The sequence below is a fragment of the Bombina bombina genome, chromosome 1 (genome assembly GCF_027579735.1).
Source record: "Bombina bombina isolate aBomBom1 chromosome 1, aBomBom1.pri, whole genome shotgun sequence".
Classification (NCBI taxonomy): Eukaryota; Metazoa; Chordata; class Amphibia; order Anura; family Bombinatoridae; genus Bombina; species Bombina bombina.
Window position 1 is genome coordinate 739,304,922 of NC_069499.1, and position 16,231 is coordinate 739,321,152.

At 33.4% G+C, this 16,231-nt stretch overlaps 1 protein-coding gene across 4 annotated transcripts in view; it reads left to right on the forward strand.

Moving 5' to 3' along the window:
- LOC128645924 (muscleblind-like protein 2) overlaps window positions 1–15,623 on the forward strand; it is a 310,829-nt gene extending 295,206 nt beyond the window's left edge. The window contains exon 9 of one of the 4 annotated variants that reach the window (XM_053699258.1): window positions 110–247. Coding sequence is in view for 3 of the 4 variants with exons in the window: in XM_053699259.1 (XP_053555234.1) it covers window positions 110–252 (143 nt within the window). In the remaining variant the exon portion in view is untranslated. Of the gene's footprint in view, window positions 1–109 lie in introns of all 4 variants that reach the window. The other 3 variants (XM_053699259.1, XM_053699260.1, XM_053699261.1) reach the window with 3 other exon arrangements.
- The last annotated feature ends 608 nt before the right edge of the window (window positions 15,624–16,231 follow it).

The window sequence follows — 16,231 nt, forward strand, 5'->3', positions numbered from 1 at the left end:
TTCATAATAATGTTTCATACTTTTTTCCCTGTTTCATTACCATGCAAGACATGCTAAGTGCTTTCATTGTAACCTCTAATATCTGGGTTTTTTCCCCCCTCATCTCTAGTAGACCATGTTGAAATTCTAAACAGCAGAATTGTGGAGCACCAGAATTTGTCTGTGGGAAGCTGCACTTGGCCTTTCTGTAAATACTCTCTTCTGACATCGTCTGCCACCGCTACAGTAAGCCTGCTGCAGCCTTCATGTTAACCAAAAAAATTCAAAACCATGGGAATGTCTGAAAACAGCACTATGAAAAAATAAAATAAATATATATATAAAAAATAATAAAGGAAAAAAAAACAATCTCATAAAACAGTTATAAAAGTAGGATACTATAATAGACTTTTGTAATACATTTACTTTTAATACATGTAATCATTCTATGTGTACCATTCTAATGGAGTACACACAGTGGACAAATAGTTTACTGAATATTGTTTGATGGATTCATGTTTAAAGTGTTAACTTACTGTTTTGTTTACATTGTAGTCAATTCATTTTTTATGTGTGCATCATTATCAAGTATACCCAAGATGTTTTTTGTTTTTGATTTTTGTTTTGTTATCTCATTGTGCTTAATAAGTGTTGTTGTTTTTTTTGTAATATTTGTGGTATTATGCCAAACAGGTGACAAGGTGGTTTTGAAAGGAGTCAAAAATATATTTTAAGGACTTATCAGCCCCTCCTTTATGAAAGGAGGTTAATGAATGAATAGATTATGATTTTAATTTTTTTAAAGGACATATTTTTTAAAACTTTTAAAAATGATGTCTGTATGTGTGGGAACAAAACTATAAAAAAAAATATACAAACGGTTTATATCATAAATGCCATTATAAATGGATTTTTGGTTTTTATCATTTTATTTTCAAATGAACCCTATTCAGTATGTTGTGAACATGTCTTCCCATTTCTGCAAGGTAGTGTCTGTAACTTTTCAGGGTAAAACCTTGCCTAACATTCAAATTCTTTACAGATGAAGGACAGCTTTATCTTGAAGGCTTTGTTTTGTTTTTAAATTGTCAAATATGTCTTTTTTTCAAAGCACACCAGAAAGCTACTTGCGGAATTTTAAATTCAATGCACTTCATTTCAAAACCTATAAAAGCTAAGTCTTCTGATCTCCGCTGCTGAGCTCACAGGGACAGGTGAAAGCATTGGGCAATACCACTGTTGTCTCTCCATATCCAATGTCCCCATCCTTATGATGCAAGGAAGAAAAACATAACGTGAGACTGAAACATGCAGCTCTATTAGATCACTGTGCCATTAGCCCTATGATGGGTTTTGTAAAGAGCAAAATTGACAATTGTCTAGGGGCCAATGAGATGCACCTCTGCTAGCTATTCATCAAACTGTATGTCTTGTGCAGGCTAGCAGCTAAGTACTAGCCAGGGTATAAGACATGGGGTTCATGGGTATTCTGTAACTGATGCCAGCATAGATGTTAATCCATCCCTGCAGCAGATAGCAAGTCATTCAGTATGCATGATAGATGTATGTTACTGCTGCATGTCCTGGGTGTAAAAAGATATGTGGTGCACTTATTTTAATGATTAGCAAGTACTAATTAATTTATTGTAATAGTCAATAAAATGAATTACTTATTTTAACCAGTTTGCTTTTATTGGCGACCAAGTACCACTCAAATGGGAAGACAGCATTACCATATACTGAATAAACAATGTCAAGGTCTTATATGCCCATACATTCTATTCCCTCCTTCCTTATACAGCGCACAGCTGAAAATCACCTGATATAACTAATATTGTTTCCCTTTAAAGCAGTCTATATAGTTCATTTCCTCTGAGACATTTCTAAAACATCAACGTTAAAATGTTGTCGACCCCTCTTTACTTTTAAAACACAGAAACAAAAGCAACATTTTAAAGGTTTTAAGAAAACCTCTGTATCAAACTAAATGTAATATTCATTCATATTTTAGACACTTTTTAAATTCTGTCACTTTGATTCCTGTTTTCCAGAATACTACTAAATTTATTGTAACAAAAAAGTGAACTAATTATAGTATTTTTTGTTATCAAAATGAGTTTTGCACAACCTGTGCCAGTGCCTCAATAAGGAAGAGTGTGGTTGAACCAGAGCGGATGTTTCCAAATGGTTTATGGCTTTGTGAATTTAAGGGATGATAAAAATGTTTGTTTTTTTTAGTGCTAAATAGTTTTATTTCATGTTCTGACACCTTATTGTAATGGTTTTTCTATATAAATATATACCTGTATATTAAACATCTGGCAAAGATGTATATAGAATGTAAACTTAGAGGTTTTTTCAGTAATAGTCATCATCAGTGAGCAGGAATTAATAATAAGTTGATCAGTTAAGACTTTAGATACCAGCTGCCATGCTGTTTCATCTTATTATTTTTATAATAAATAATTTGATAAGGGGGTTTTCTTGGATTTAAACTACAACATTTTGATAACCTCTCAGAGGGGCTGCCAGACATAAACCAGCATGAAGTCATGACAATAACGCTGCAGTCACCAGTACAGCGATCTGAGAACTGTTTCCATAGAAATATACTCATATAAACAATTCCCACTTCATTCCACGTAGGGTAGGAAATCTAAGGCTCTTTGGAGTAGTCATTATTAATGTAATCTTTGTGGGAGTTCTTTGATGTATATTACTGCAGTTAACCCACTATATATATATATATATATATATATATATATATATATATATATATATATATATATATATATATAAATTGTGGGTGATGATCTGTATTCACACTCAGCAAAATCCACCAGGGAGCAGGTACCGCAATAGGTAACCACTAAAATTACTACACTCAATGGATTTGTAACAAAAATATAAAATATCACTTTATAAAATGTATTTTTTTTGTTACAAGTGCAGTAATTGTTGTGCCTCTATTTATCTCTCTTTATATATACAGTATATATATATATATACATACACACACTTATGTGTATGTATTTACTATATCTAAAGAGAATACATGTTAAACAAGACATAACTCCTGTAGGATTCACTTACATTGAAAAATGATCTAACCTCACTTAAAGGGCATGAAAATAAGCATAGATGTTATACTGAAGAACTTCAATAAGAGATATTCAGGGTAAATTTGCCAGGAATCAAAACGTTCTTAAATGTTTCTGGTGGAATTCCAATTGTAAATATAAGAATTGAGAGTTTGAAGCACTAAATTCCTCAACAAAACTGAAAACTTGAGGCAAAAGAGAAAAAAAATGCCTTTTTGAGGTAGCACTAAAGAGTTGCGCAATGACTCAAACATTCTATGTTCATAGAAACATAACTATATATATATATATACGTATATATATATATGTCGCCGGACTTTAAACGTCCTGAATTTGTTCCTTTTATTCCCTTTTTAAGTCACAAAATCAGTGACTCTAAAAATGTTTTTGGATATGTAAGTGCTTTATGTTTAAAAAAAAAAATCAATATTAATTATTTTTTTTAGTCCTCTTGTTATTTATCCAAAGTTATTTCTGTTTGTCCATTTCTCTCAGCCTTATGCAATGAATATGCAAGAATGCTGACATTTGGATATAACGGGTCTTTAGGAGGGAATAACCTTGTAACCTTAACTTATTTTGGCTTTCACAAGTCATGTTAAGATAATTGGCTCTGAATGGTAATGTAATTAGATGTGAGTTAGTGAGTTTCAAAATGAAAAAAAAAAAAAAAGTGAAAAAAAAAGTACAGTGTTTTTTTAAAATTTGTAACATATGATTTTTAATTATCAGCCATATTTTTAATTTGTAATTAGATTTGCAATTGCATCAGTCTTTTAGGACAGGATATAAAACACACCAGTATAAGGACTGGTAAAGAAATTAAAGTATTTCTATTTTTTTTTAATAAAAAAATAAATAAAACTCTGTTTTCATTAGAGACAAAATAAGTTTTTAGTGAACATTGTTGACAGAATACATATTATTGCCCTTTGTAATAATATACATTTTTTAGTTATTAGGAAATATTTGGGTTTCTTTTTTAAGACCTTTAATTACAAATACCTCAAACATATATTTCTGTTCATCATATAACAACATAAGTGGGTCATGCATCCATTTCATTTTCATGGCTCTTAGTCATGTGACCACTGTTTATTGATCACATGATTTAGTGATGTTGATGCACTAGAGAAAAGCAAGTATTTTTCTCTCCCATCAATGGCCCCCTTAAGCCTCTAATCATAAGTTCTTATGAAGTAATCAGGTTCGCAGGGCACGCAGAAGGTATAAGTAATTGTTTATTAGAACCACCAAATTAAGACAGCATTTTACTCCTGGCTCATGGGTAGCAGATGGATTTCTGTCTTAATCTCATAACAGGCTAGAAAGCAAAATACCCAGTTTTATATAAATCCTATACTAAATTTATTTAAAAAAAAAAAAAAACACAGCAGGGATTATACATGCATTTACACTTGAATGTTCAAACTTCTTAAACCTTAAAGGGACACTGAACCCAAATGTTTTCTTTTGTGATTCAGATAGAGCATGACATTTTAAGCAACTTTCTAATTTACTCCTATTATCAAACTTTCTTCATTCTCTTGGTATCTTTATTTGAAATGCAAGAATGTAAGTTTAGATGCCGGCCCATTATTGGTGAACAACCTGGGTTGTTCTTGATGATTGGTGGATAAATTCATCCACCAATAAAAAGTGCTGTCCAAAGTCTGAACCAAAAAAAAGCTTAGGTGCCTTCTTTTTCAAATAAAGATAGCAAGAGAATGAAGAATAATTGATAATAGAAGTAAATTAGAACGTTGCTTAAAATTCCATGCTCTATCTGAATCACAAAAGAAAAAAAAATGGGTTCAGTGTTCCTTTAAATAAAATAGAAGATGAGCTGAATGCTAGAAAATGCCAGCTTAATCTACATGGATAGGTCAATGTTCTTTCTTCTTCCTGGCCTGCGATGTAAGACTCTTTTATACACTGATGCTGCTGTGTGTGTAAAATTACAGTGAGGAACTCCTTAATATGCACAGTCCTCAAGCTGTCACTAGGATCATTTGATCTTTTAACAAATTTTGAAAGAAAAATTGGATTGATGCAGTGCAGTCTTCATTTTTTAACGGTATTTATTTTGGTTTGATTGTCCTTGGAATGTTATTATTTGGTCTGGAACTTGGCATTTTACATTACTGCACATCTGTTATTTGTGTTTGCTCTTAAAGAAGTTCCTCTTATATCCAAGATGTGATCAGGATCCTCAGAATGTATTTACCTTTATAACTGGAGAAAATTAGCTAATGTCTCTTGCCCTTTAAGGCTGAGAATTCAGTGTTAACCAATTAGTAGACTTAAGACATGCCTGTAGTTTGAAAGCAAAGATCCTGATATCGTAAATGCAGCTAGTTACACATTTTAAAGGGACATGAAACCCAAATTTTTTCTTTCATGATTTAGAAAGAGCATGTCATTTTAAGCAACTTTCTAATTTACTTCTATTATCTAATTTGTTTTATCCTCTTAATATTCTTTGCTGAAAAGCATATTTAGATAGGCTCGGTAGCTGCTGATTGGTTGCTGCACATAGAAGCTTCATGTGATTGGCTCACCCATGTGCATTGCTTTTTCTTCAACTAAGGATAACTAAAAAATTAAGCAAAATAAATAAAAGAAGTAAATTGGATTGTTGTTTAAATTTGTATTATCTATCTGAATCATGAAAGAAAATTTTTGGGTTTAGTGTCCCTTTAACTATGTAACCAAATTTTAATATTCTTTATTGCAAATATGATAACATTTGCATCAGTATTGTTTAAAAGAAACAGAACATTGTAATTAATATAAGCATAATTAAAAGATAAGTACTCAGAAACCCTAAATATATATATATATGAAAAAATAGTAGTTTGATAACATATTTACTTCATCTTCACATAAAAATATGGTATATTCGTCCATAAATAAGCTGATTTTTTAATGTTCTTGGTGATTATGATTATTTTGAATCCAGTGTAAATATACAAATATATGAAATCTACAAAGAGATTACTGTTAGCTATAAATATGGAATTCATAACATATTTTCATTTACCTACTGTTAGATTTAAGATAGAGTTTTCTGTTCATTATATAACATTTAATATCTGTAGTAACTAATGATTTAAAATTTGAAGGATTGGAGCTATTTTTTGTTGTTTTAACACACATACACACACACATATATATATATATATATATATACACACACACAAATTCATATTATTTATGCTATACGGTTCACACCAGAGCATGATAAAGTATAGATAACTAAATAGTTTGCATCATTTACAGAATAAGAACAAGCTTAACATGGTATATATACTCCTGCAATGATAGATTCATTGTTACATAATTATTTTAAGTTCTTGTTGCAATGGCAACAAAACCACAACATGGCTACCTTTTTTATAAATTTTATAAATAAATGAAGTGATGTGTATCAGTAAGAGTTTGATAACGGTACAATTTAATACTGCTAAACAGAGATATCAGTGAGTATGTTTAGACCCCCAAGCACCACATAAAAAGATGCTTTCACTAAAGACACTATACAATTTTAGGCTACAAATTGCCAATGGGAATTTTCAGCCAGATCAACCAATGTTTTGTGATATAGGGAACAAAACACTCCATTTATTTATTTACACATTTAAAGGAAGCTTGCGCTGCAAACATTTTCTGTCAGCCAAGATGTAGAATTAAAAATTAAACTTTGATGATTCAGGTAGAGCATGAAGTTTTAAACAATTTTCCAGTATACTTCTATTATCTAATTTGCTTTGTTCCTTTGTTGAAAAAGCATACTTAGGAGCACCAATGCACTGATGGGAACTGGTTGATGGCTACACTTATATGCTTCTTATCATTGGCTCACCAGATGTGTACAGCTAGCTCCCAGTAGTGCATTGCTACACCTTTAACAAAGGATGCCAAGAGAATGAAGCAAATGTGATAAAAGGAAAGTTGTTCAGAATTGTATGCTCTACCTAAACATGAAAGAAAGACTTTGAGTTTCATGTCCTTTTAAAAGAGTGTGGGGACGATTTATCATGTGTTTGACAGACATCATGTCCACCAGACATCGATAAATGCTGACAGCATACATCATTGCACAAGCATTCCTTGTGAAATGCTTGTGCAATGCCGCAACCTGCAGATTCGCGGCCAATCTAATGTTAATCCACCCGATTGTATGCGATTGGGCGGATTGCTGTCCACCGCCTCAGAGGTGGCAGACGAGTTAAGGAGCAGCGAACCTGTTACCGGCGAGCCTAAAGGCTTGTGCGCAAACATATGTATTTGGCTCAATACGGGGGGGGGGGAGGGGGAATAAATCGCCCCCTATGTATTTAATATGACAACAGGTTTGTTTTTTTCTTTTGCATGACAAAGTGTTCTGTTTGTAATCCTTCACCGTGAGAATTGCACTCTGTTTCTTTGTAAATGCCGTGGTTGATTTAACAGAACTATGAACAGTCGAATTAAAGGAGAAGATAGATGTGTATGTTGTTTTATGAAAGGAATGTGTAATAAGACTTCAGCTAATTTGTTTTTGTGAGTAAAAAAAAACTAAAACATTTCAACACCTTTAACCCATTCCAGTCGGTACTTATTTGTTACATCGGAAAGTTCTGATGTAAACAAATGAGTAAAAAATTGAAATCACGCGATCGTGTGATTTTAAAGATTTGATCGGGTTAGGGGGGAGTTCCTATTACGCTAGGCTTGCCCTCCAGCCCAGTTAGAAGCCATTACTGCTTAAGTACAGCAGAACAGCTAGGACATTCCATGCCGTCCTAACGGCGCTAAAGCCCAGCATGGTTAGGATGGCATGGAACGTCCTAACAGTGGGAGGGGGTTAAAACATACTCTGTTAAAAATATAATATATCATTTGTTAGCCCCATGTATAACACTTTTATGTAAAGCATCAATATAATTTTATATATATATATATTTGTAATCTATGACTTTTATGCAATTATAGTGATTTTTTTCTTTTAATATTTTTAACATTTCCATGCTGTTTTTCGTATAAATTTGGTGGACAGTAACAATGAACCAAGAAACAAACACCTTAAAATATTTCAATATGTTTAGATTACAAATTAGCTACACACATTTTTTTGGAGGAATTTGCAACATTCAGTTGATAAATGTTGCTTTCTATTAGTTAAATAATAACCATGCACTCGTATGCTAAAGTAAGTATTGTTCCCAACTGTTTAATTGCTTATATAATGCAGCATGTTTTTTAAGAGGATTACTGTATAAACAGTTAAAACAAGTTAGGTGGTTAAAAGTATAAAAATGAGGTAGAAAGATGTCAACAGAGGTTAACACGGAATAGAATCAGAGGAAGAAAATAATTATTTAAAGGGACACCATTTATTGTTTCACATAAAAGAGGGAATTTAGAAAAAGTATTCTGCACAAGTTTTAATACTAGTGTGGGCTTGTTAATGTCCATCAATAGAACCGTCAGCCAGTGAAGAATCTTTTCCTAGGGATGGATTCTTTAAGAACAGGCACTTGTTATTAGTTTAACCCTTTAAGGACACAGCTTTCAGTTTGCTCAATTGTTTTATGACGGAAAAATTCCGTCATATGTCCTTAAGAGGTTAATTACCAATTTAAACAAAAATAATAGGAGATGGGAATAATTTGCAAGAATGCAAAATTATAAGGACCTGGCATGTGTGTGAGGCAATGGCATCTTTGGCACTTTTAAGCAATGAATTGAAGCCATTTTTGCTTTTTTGGGTGGCCTTTAAATTAAACTAAGTAAAGAACAGGAAGCAAGAATGTGTGTGAATAACATAGAAAGAACAGTTGAAGAAAAAGTAGCAAAATGCACCACACAGGATCACTACAAAGTAGTACAGTATAGCCACTTTGTAAACATTAACAAAACGTGGACAATTACAGCATAAGAAATGTTAAATAAACAGAGACACAGATTTCAAATATGCAGTTTAAAGAGATATGATATGACAGAGCATACCATTTTTTTAAAAGGTTTTCGATTTACTTCTATTATCAAATTTGCTCTTGCAAAACTGCTGCCATATAGTTCTCCAGAAATGGGCCGGCCCATAATGGAAGTAAATAAGAAACATGTTTAAAATCACATGCTTTATCTGAATCATGAAAGAAAAATGTTGTTTTTCATATTCTTTTAAAGGATTATGAAACCCAATTTTCTTTCATGATTCAGAGAGAGCATGCAATTTTTAACAACTTTCTAATTTACTTATGGGGGCCAATTTATGAAGCAGTCAATGCTGCTTATTCTGCACGAGCCTCGGAAATGTATGTTAAGAAGCTGCTCATTAACTCGTCCGCCACCTCTGAGGTGGAGGACAGCAATCATCCCAATCGGATATGATCGGGATGATTGACACCCTCTGCTAGCGGCCGATTGGCCGCGAATGTGCAGGGAGCGTAATTGCACAAGCATTTCACTAGAAATGCTTGTGCAATGATAAATGCTGACAGTGTATGCTGTCGATATTTAGCGATGTCGGGCGGACATGATCCACTACAGCAGATCATGTCCGTCCAACATTTAATAAATCAGCCCCATAGTGTAAAAAAGCAGGGACATAAGCTTAAAGGGACACTCAGGTTAAATTAAATTTTCATGATTGAGATACAGCATGTAATTTTAAACAATTTTCCAATTTACTTCCATTAAAAAAAATGTGCACAGTCCTTTATATTTACAATTTTTGAGTCACCAGATCCTACTGAGCATGTGCAAGAATTCACAGACTATACGTATATGCATTTGTGATTGGCTGATTGCTATCACATGGTACAAGGGGAGTGGAAATATACATAACTTTGAAATTTGTTATAAAAAAATCTACTCATTTAAAGTTCAGACTAAGTGCTATTTCATTGTCTTGTTATCTTGCATTTGTTGATTATGCAAATCTAATGTGTTGACTGGTCCTTTAAGAGCCGGCCTATTTCTTGAGCACTATACTGCAGCAGTTTTGCAAGAGCACTAGATGGCAGCACTATTTTCTGCTATCTAGTGCTCCAGATGCCTACCTAGGTATAGCTTAAACAAAGAATACTATAGGAACAAAGAAAAATGAACAAAAGAAGCACATTGCTCTGTCTGACTCACAAAACATTTTTTTGGGGTTTCATATCTCTTTAAAAAATAAGTTGTATTGATGCTATTACTCTATCTGCTTATGCTCACTGACAACTCAAATTCTAAACAATGATATAGCCTTCAGCTTTAGTGAAAGACTTTGTATACAGAGTTAGTAATAAAATTGCTGTGAGTTTACAGAGAGAATCATTTAGTGAATACCACGACATTCACCTCACAGATCACACTTTAAGCAATCTAGGCCTTTGCTGCACCATCTGATAATAAAACAATAGAGCACATGGAGGCCGACTATTACTCTAGATGTTAAGAAAGGAGTTTCGGGTTGCCAGAAATGATCATGTTTGTGTTTTGTATTTATTTGATTGAGCTGTCTGAAGATGAAGATGTTCTTCAGCATAAATAAGGGTCTTAAAGTCCGGTTTTTTTTTTAAGCTTGTAAAAATAAAATGTTGTGTGATTAAGGTTATTCCACAGATATTTTATGAATGGGGGGAAAAAAATGCAAATGTATAACTTTTCACATGCCTTAATTTCATTTCATATTCATTATCATTAAACAATTCACTTATTCAGACTAAAAATCAGCTCCCTGTCTGCAATATAAGAACGTAAATAAAATAAACTGCTGGGATATTTTAATACTAATTTATAAAAGCAAAGTATGTAAAACAAATGATGTGTTTCATGTTTAGAACCCCCCTTGCCTTTGAAACTACACATTGCAATGTAAAGCAGTGACGTATAAATGGCACATGATTGATATTCTGTCATTCATTTGACAGAACTGACAATACATATTGGCAGTGTGAGCAGTGCTGGTTTACAAGAATAAGGTTTTAGTGGAAAACTATAGATACTCAGTATAATTATAAAATGCTGCATGTTATTTTTTCGGGGGAGGGGATAGTTTTTTTCTTCTTTTCCCTGTACATGAAATGGTGCTTCAACAGTGTTGAAGATGCAAATATGCTGCAAATGAAACTGATTCAGTTAGTGTACGATTGTGTGAGACACACCTTTTTTGCACTTATGTACATAGTCCATGAAAAATTTAAAAAAAAAAATGTTGGAAAATATTTTGAATATAAAAGTCCATAAAAAAAAAACACAGGGAAAGTTTGTAAAAGAGATAGGTATTACTGAGGCGTTGAAAAGAAGGCATTTTGCTATTAAAAAAAAAAAAATAATATCTGAAAGCATGATGTTGCTTTGCCATTGCAAAAAGCTTTGTAGCTTGCCATAGTTTAATATGCAGCATCTGATACACAGAACACGTTTAATAGGGACCACTGAAGATGTTTTCCTTTTCAGCTGCATAAAAAGGTTTGGGTTTCTTTACTCAAGAGATGCTGTTCATTGTACTACTATGTAGCTATATATAATGAGTTCAGTATAACACAGGTTTCTCTTGAAATAAATGTCTGATTTTTAATATCAATTTAACCCTCTCAGAGTCAAATTGTTAAAATGAGATTAAACACCAATTTTGTGAGGAATTGTGCTTGACTCACAATCCCTAGAGAGGCCAAAAACCTATAACCCGCAAATGTTGCATATCAAATGGCTGGCATAGGCAATTTGCAGCATTTAGAAAACCTGTTACAGATTTTGCTTTTTGGCCTCCCTAAGGAGTTTCAGACTAAGGACATTTAAGTGTTTAGTAGCCCTATCATATAATCATCTGACAAATCCATAGATGAGAGACCACTCTAGAAATCATGACAAAGGTCACACAACTATAAGCTATGTATACAGGGCCCTTCTGTTTATGTGGCATTTTGTCAAGTTTTCTGGAGATAGCTTTTCCTAGTTCTTGTATGTCTGAGATTTTGTTTTTATGGCAGTCACTGTCAATAGTTCATCGGACAAGTAAACTTATAATGCGCTGACATACATTAAAAAGGAAAAGTGCATAGGTTTGTTCTACTGATCATTTAATTACTACATAGTCTTCCAATACTGGATTCAACATCTCTTTATGGGAGGCATCTTCAGTGCAATTTATGAACCATAGATGTCTGGAGATCACTAGCAAATAATTTAAGTCCTTTGCTAACAGAAGGATTTTGTCTGTTACTTGCGAAAATCTGTCAGTTATCTTTTTTTTACTTTTTATTAAATTTATAGTAATTAAAGTTGTTTTCAGTCACATAAGTGTCCTTGGCTCCATGGCTGATTTAGTTTGGCACCTAGATTAAGGATTTAGAGTAATATAAATTATTGTCCAAATATAAAACTCATCTGAATCCATTTGGGCAAATTACTATAATGTGAAGTTAAAAATACCTCGAACATAAATCCACTTGAAAGGGGATGGCTTCCATTTTATGCATTTATAGTGTGTATTTACCACTTTTAATAATACTAGCAGGGACATATTACACAACATGGATTATTTTTCAAAACCTCTGCCATCTTTGTGTTAAAATCACATAAATAGTGTCAGGGATTCTCAATGTAGGTGTTCGGACATTCTGGGGTGTCACAAAAAAAAAAAGATTGCTTTGAGCATAAATTTAGTCTCAAAAAGTCTTTAGTGACACACACTGTGTAAGATTATTTATACATACTTTCTTAGCTCAAAATATTTTCATCTTCATTTATGAAATCTAAACACTAAATTAGAATTGTCACACAAAAATTAAAATGGAGCAAAGCATGCGTCAGACTAAAATAGCTTAGGAACTACTGGGTTACACAATAATATTCCATGTGCACGAAGTTCAATGTAAACCTTTGTACTTTTAATTTACTCTTAAAGTTCTGAATTGCATGATTTAGGTTTCAAAACCAATGTTATTTTATTGAAACTATACATTAACTGACTTGCAAGAGAACAGACATTTTCCTTAGGGGAACATTTTTTTCTTAGAGATATGTTTCAGAAGTAATTTGTAATTTTCACAACACATGACAATCATTTTGCACTAACATTACTGATACAGACAATGATTTGCTAGTGATCTTCAACCTCTTGCTTTTCATAGATGTCTATCTGTTTTATGGAACTCACAGGAAACAAAATGTATGTCAAAACTAAAGCTTCAATGTATTTGTTTTTCTTGTTTTTGCCACACACACACAATGGAAAGAAGTAACCTGATAAAATTTACAAGGTTCCAGTTCAAATCTACTGTACACAGACGCTCTACGATAGTGATGGGAGCCAAACGATTTTGTTGCCATGATTCTTAAATCCTAGCAGATGAGGGGATGACTGAACCATCAGATGCACGTCAAGGCTTACGTTTGTAGAATATTTAGTCATCAACATTTTGTAACAAGTTATATGCGATTGTGAAAACCAACATCAATGTTAGCAAGTCATTAAAATTGCATAACTGGGGAACATAACTCTAAGAAGGTGTAGGGGTTAATCATGTTATAATGTTGACACAAGCTCAGTAACTTACAGTTGATAAGAAACGAGAATAGTTTGGCATATCCAGTTTGCCCTAAACCCAGAAAAAAAATGTTACTTAATAAATAGATTTGCATGTTTGACAAATAATTCTCACAATTGTTATAAGCATTAAATATAGTATATGATTTTTTTAAAGAGGTGATTTAGACTTATGCAGATAATGCTCAGCAGATTGACAAATCGGGCTAGCACTTGTAGAGATTGTACTGGTAGAAAGATTGACAAATCGTGCTAGCACTTGTAGAGATTGTACTGGTAGAAAGATTGACAAATCGTGCTAGCACTTGTAGAGATTGTACTGGTAGGAAGATTGACAAATCGTGCTAGCACTTGTAGAGATTGTACTGGTAGAAAGATTGACAAATCGTGCTAGCACTTGTAGAGATTGTACTGGTAGAAAGATTGACAAATCGTGCTAGCACTTGTAGAGATTGTACTGGTAGGAAGATTGACAAATCGTGCTAGCACTTGTAGAAATTGTACTGGTAGGAAGATTGACAAATCGTGCTAGCACTTGCAGAAATTGTACTGGTAGGAAGATTGACAAATCGTGCTAGCACTTGTAGAGATTGTACTGGTAGAAAGATTGACAAATCGTGCTAGCACTTGCAGAAATTGTACTGGTAGGAAGATTGACAAATCGTGCTAGCACTTGTAGAGATTGTACTGGTAGGAAGATTGACAAATCGTGCTAGCACTTGTAGAGATTGTACTGGTAGGAAGATTGACAAATCGTGCTAGCACTTGCAGAGATTGTACTGGTAGGAAGATTGACAAATCGTGCTAGCACTTGTAGAGATTGTACTGGTAGGAAGATTGACAAATCGTGCTAGCACTTGTAGAGATTGTACTGGTAGGAAGATTGACAAATCGTGCTAGCACTTGTAGAGATTGTACTGGTAGGAAGATTGACAAATCGTGCTAGCACTTGTAGAGATTGTACTGGTAGGAAGATTGACAAATCGTGCTAGCACTTGCAGAGATTGTACTGGTAGGAAGATTGACAAATCGTGCTAGCACTTGTAGAGATTGTACTGGTAGGATGATTGACAAATCGTGCTAGCACTTGCAGAGATTGTACTGGTAGGAAGATTGACAAATCGTGCTAGCACTTGTAGAGATTGTACTGGTAGGAAGATTGATAAATCGTGCTAGCACTTGCAGAGATTGTACTGGTAGAAAGATTGACAAATTGTGCTAGCACTTGCAGAGATTGTACTGGTTTGTGAGCTGTCTCCCCTATGTATATGTCTACTGTCTATGTAATTCCTATCTGTGTCCCTGTTTCTCTCACCCCCTTAATGCTCAAGTCTGCACCCAGATGACTCAATCTCTATCCAATAATTGTTTGAAACCACTCTTGGGCCAAGTAGACTTCCCATATAGAGATAAAAACATTTTAGAGGAGACGTGTGTGTAAATCTGTGTTCCCTGCCCTTGTACGTGTCTCATTGAACAGCTACCAGAAAAACCTTGATATTACTTTGTAAATTACTGTTCTCATATAATCTGTAGGAATTCTATAAATTGATAATATTTTATACATAACTGTTAATGAACGCATGTGGTAGAGCCTAACATATTAACAACAATAAATAAATAAAAAATGTTATTGGGTAACAAAAGGGCAGCACTCGATATGCCAAATCATTCTTTTCTATGTGTTCACTGCTAGAGGCACACAGAAATGCGTATCTCCAGCAGTAATGGAATGTGCACGCATTTTGTAACACAGTCCAAAATAAAAGCTCTATATGTAATGGGCATGCTGAGTAATTAAGACAAGGTTAGGGTTCAGTATTAATTGTAACCATTCCCTCATCTGCTACTGACATGGTGTAAGCTTCTGAATTTCTTTTTTTTGTTTTGCCAGATTATATCGCTATAGTGCTTGTATGTGCTTTAGAAATGTGCATAATGCTACTCATTTTAGTATGTTACTTCTATATTGTTGTTTATTTTTTGATCTTTTAATAAAGTATATAAATTCTTGGTTACATTGTGTATCTGGTTGTCTTTTGATCTCATTGTGTTGTGTGTTAAGAAAATTCTGCAAACACAGACATAGTATGTTCATCTGAAAGCAAGACTAACGCATGACTACATCAAAGAAATTCATAACAACTGACAAGTGAAATTTAGCCTATAGTGCTACAAGAGTTAAAATTTCATTCCTATCTGCTGTAGCGTAGTGATAATTTCTGGCATTGCTTAGAATATGCAGTACACTTTCAACACAGAAAACAGAAAGATGTAATGCCACAATTTAAAGACTTTACTGCTAGGAACACCTGAAAATATTCTATATTCCTTCAAGTAACTAGAAAAATTATTTCTAGCTCTGAAAGTGATTCATTTAACAAATTACTACATGTTTCCTTTAGGACAGACATACATTGCAGGTTTGCAGTGATTACAGAACACATACTACATCTCATACATAAAATCAAGTGATAACATAAAGCCTAATGTACTGTATCAGACATTTAGCCCATATAAGACCAACAGTCTTATTATAAACATTGCTTTTTACGAATATCTAATTATGTGAATGAAACTTTTATCTAAATTGCGGCCCCTTCCCTTGAATTGATTCATTTATAAA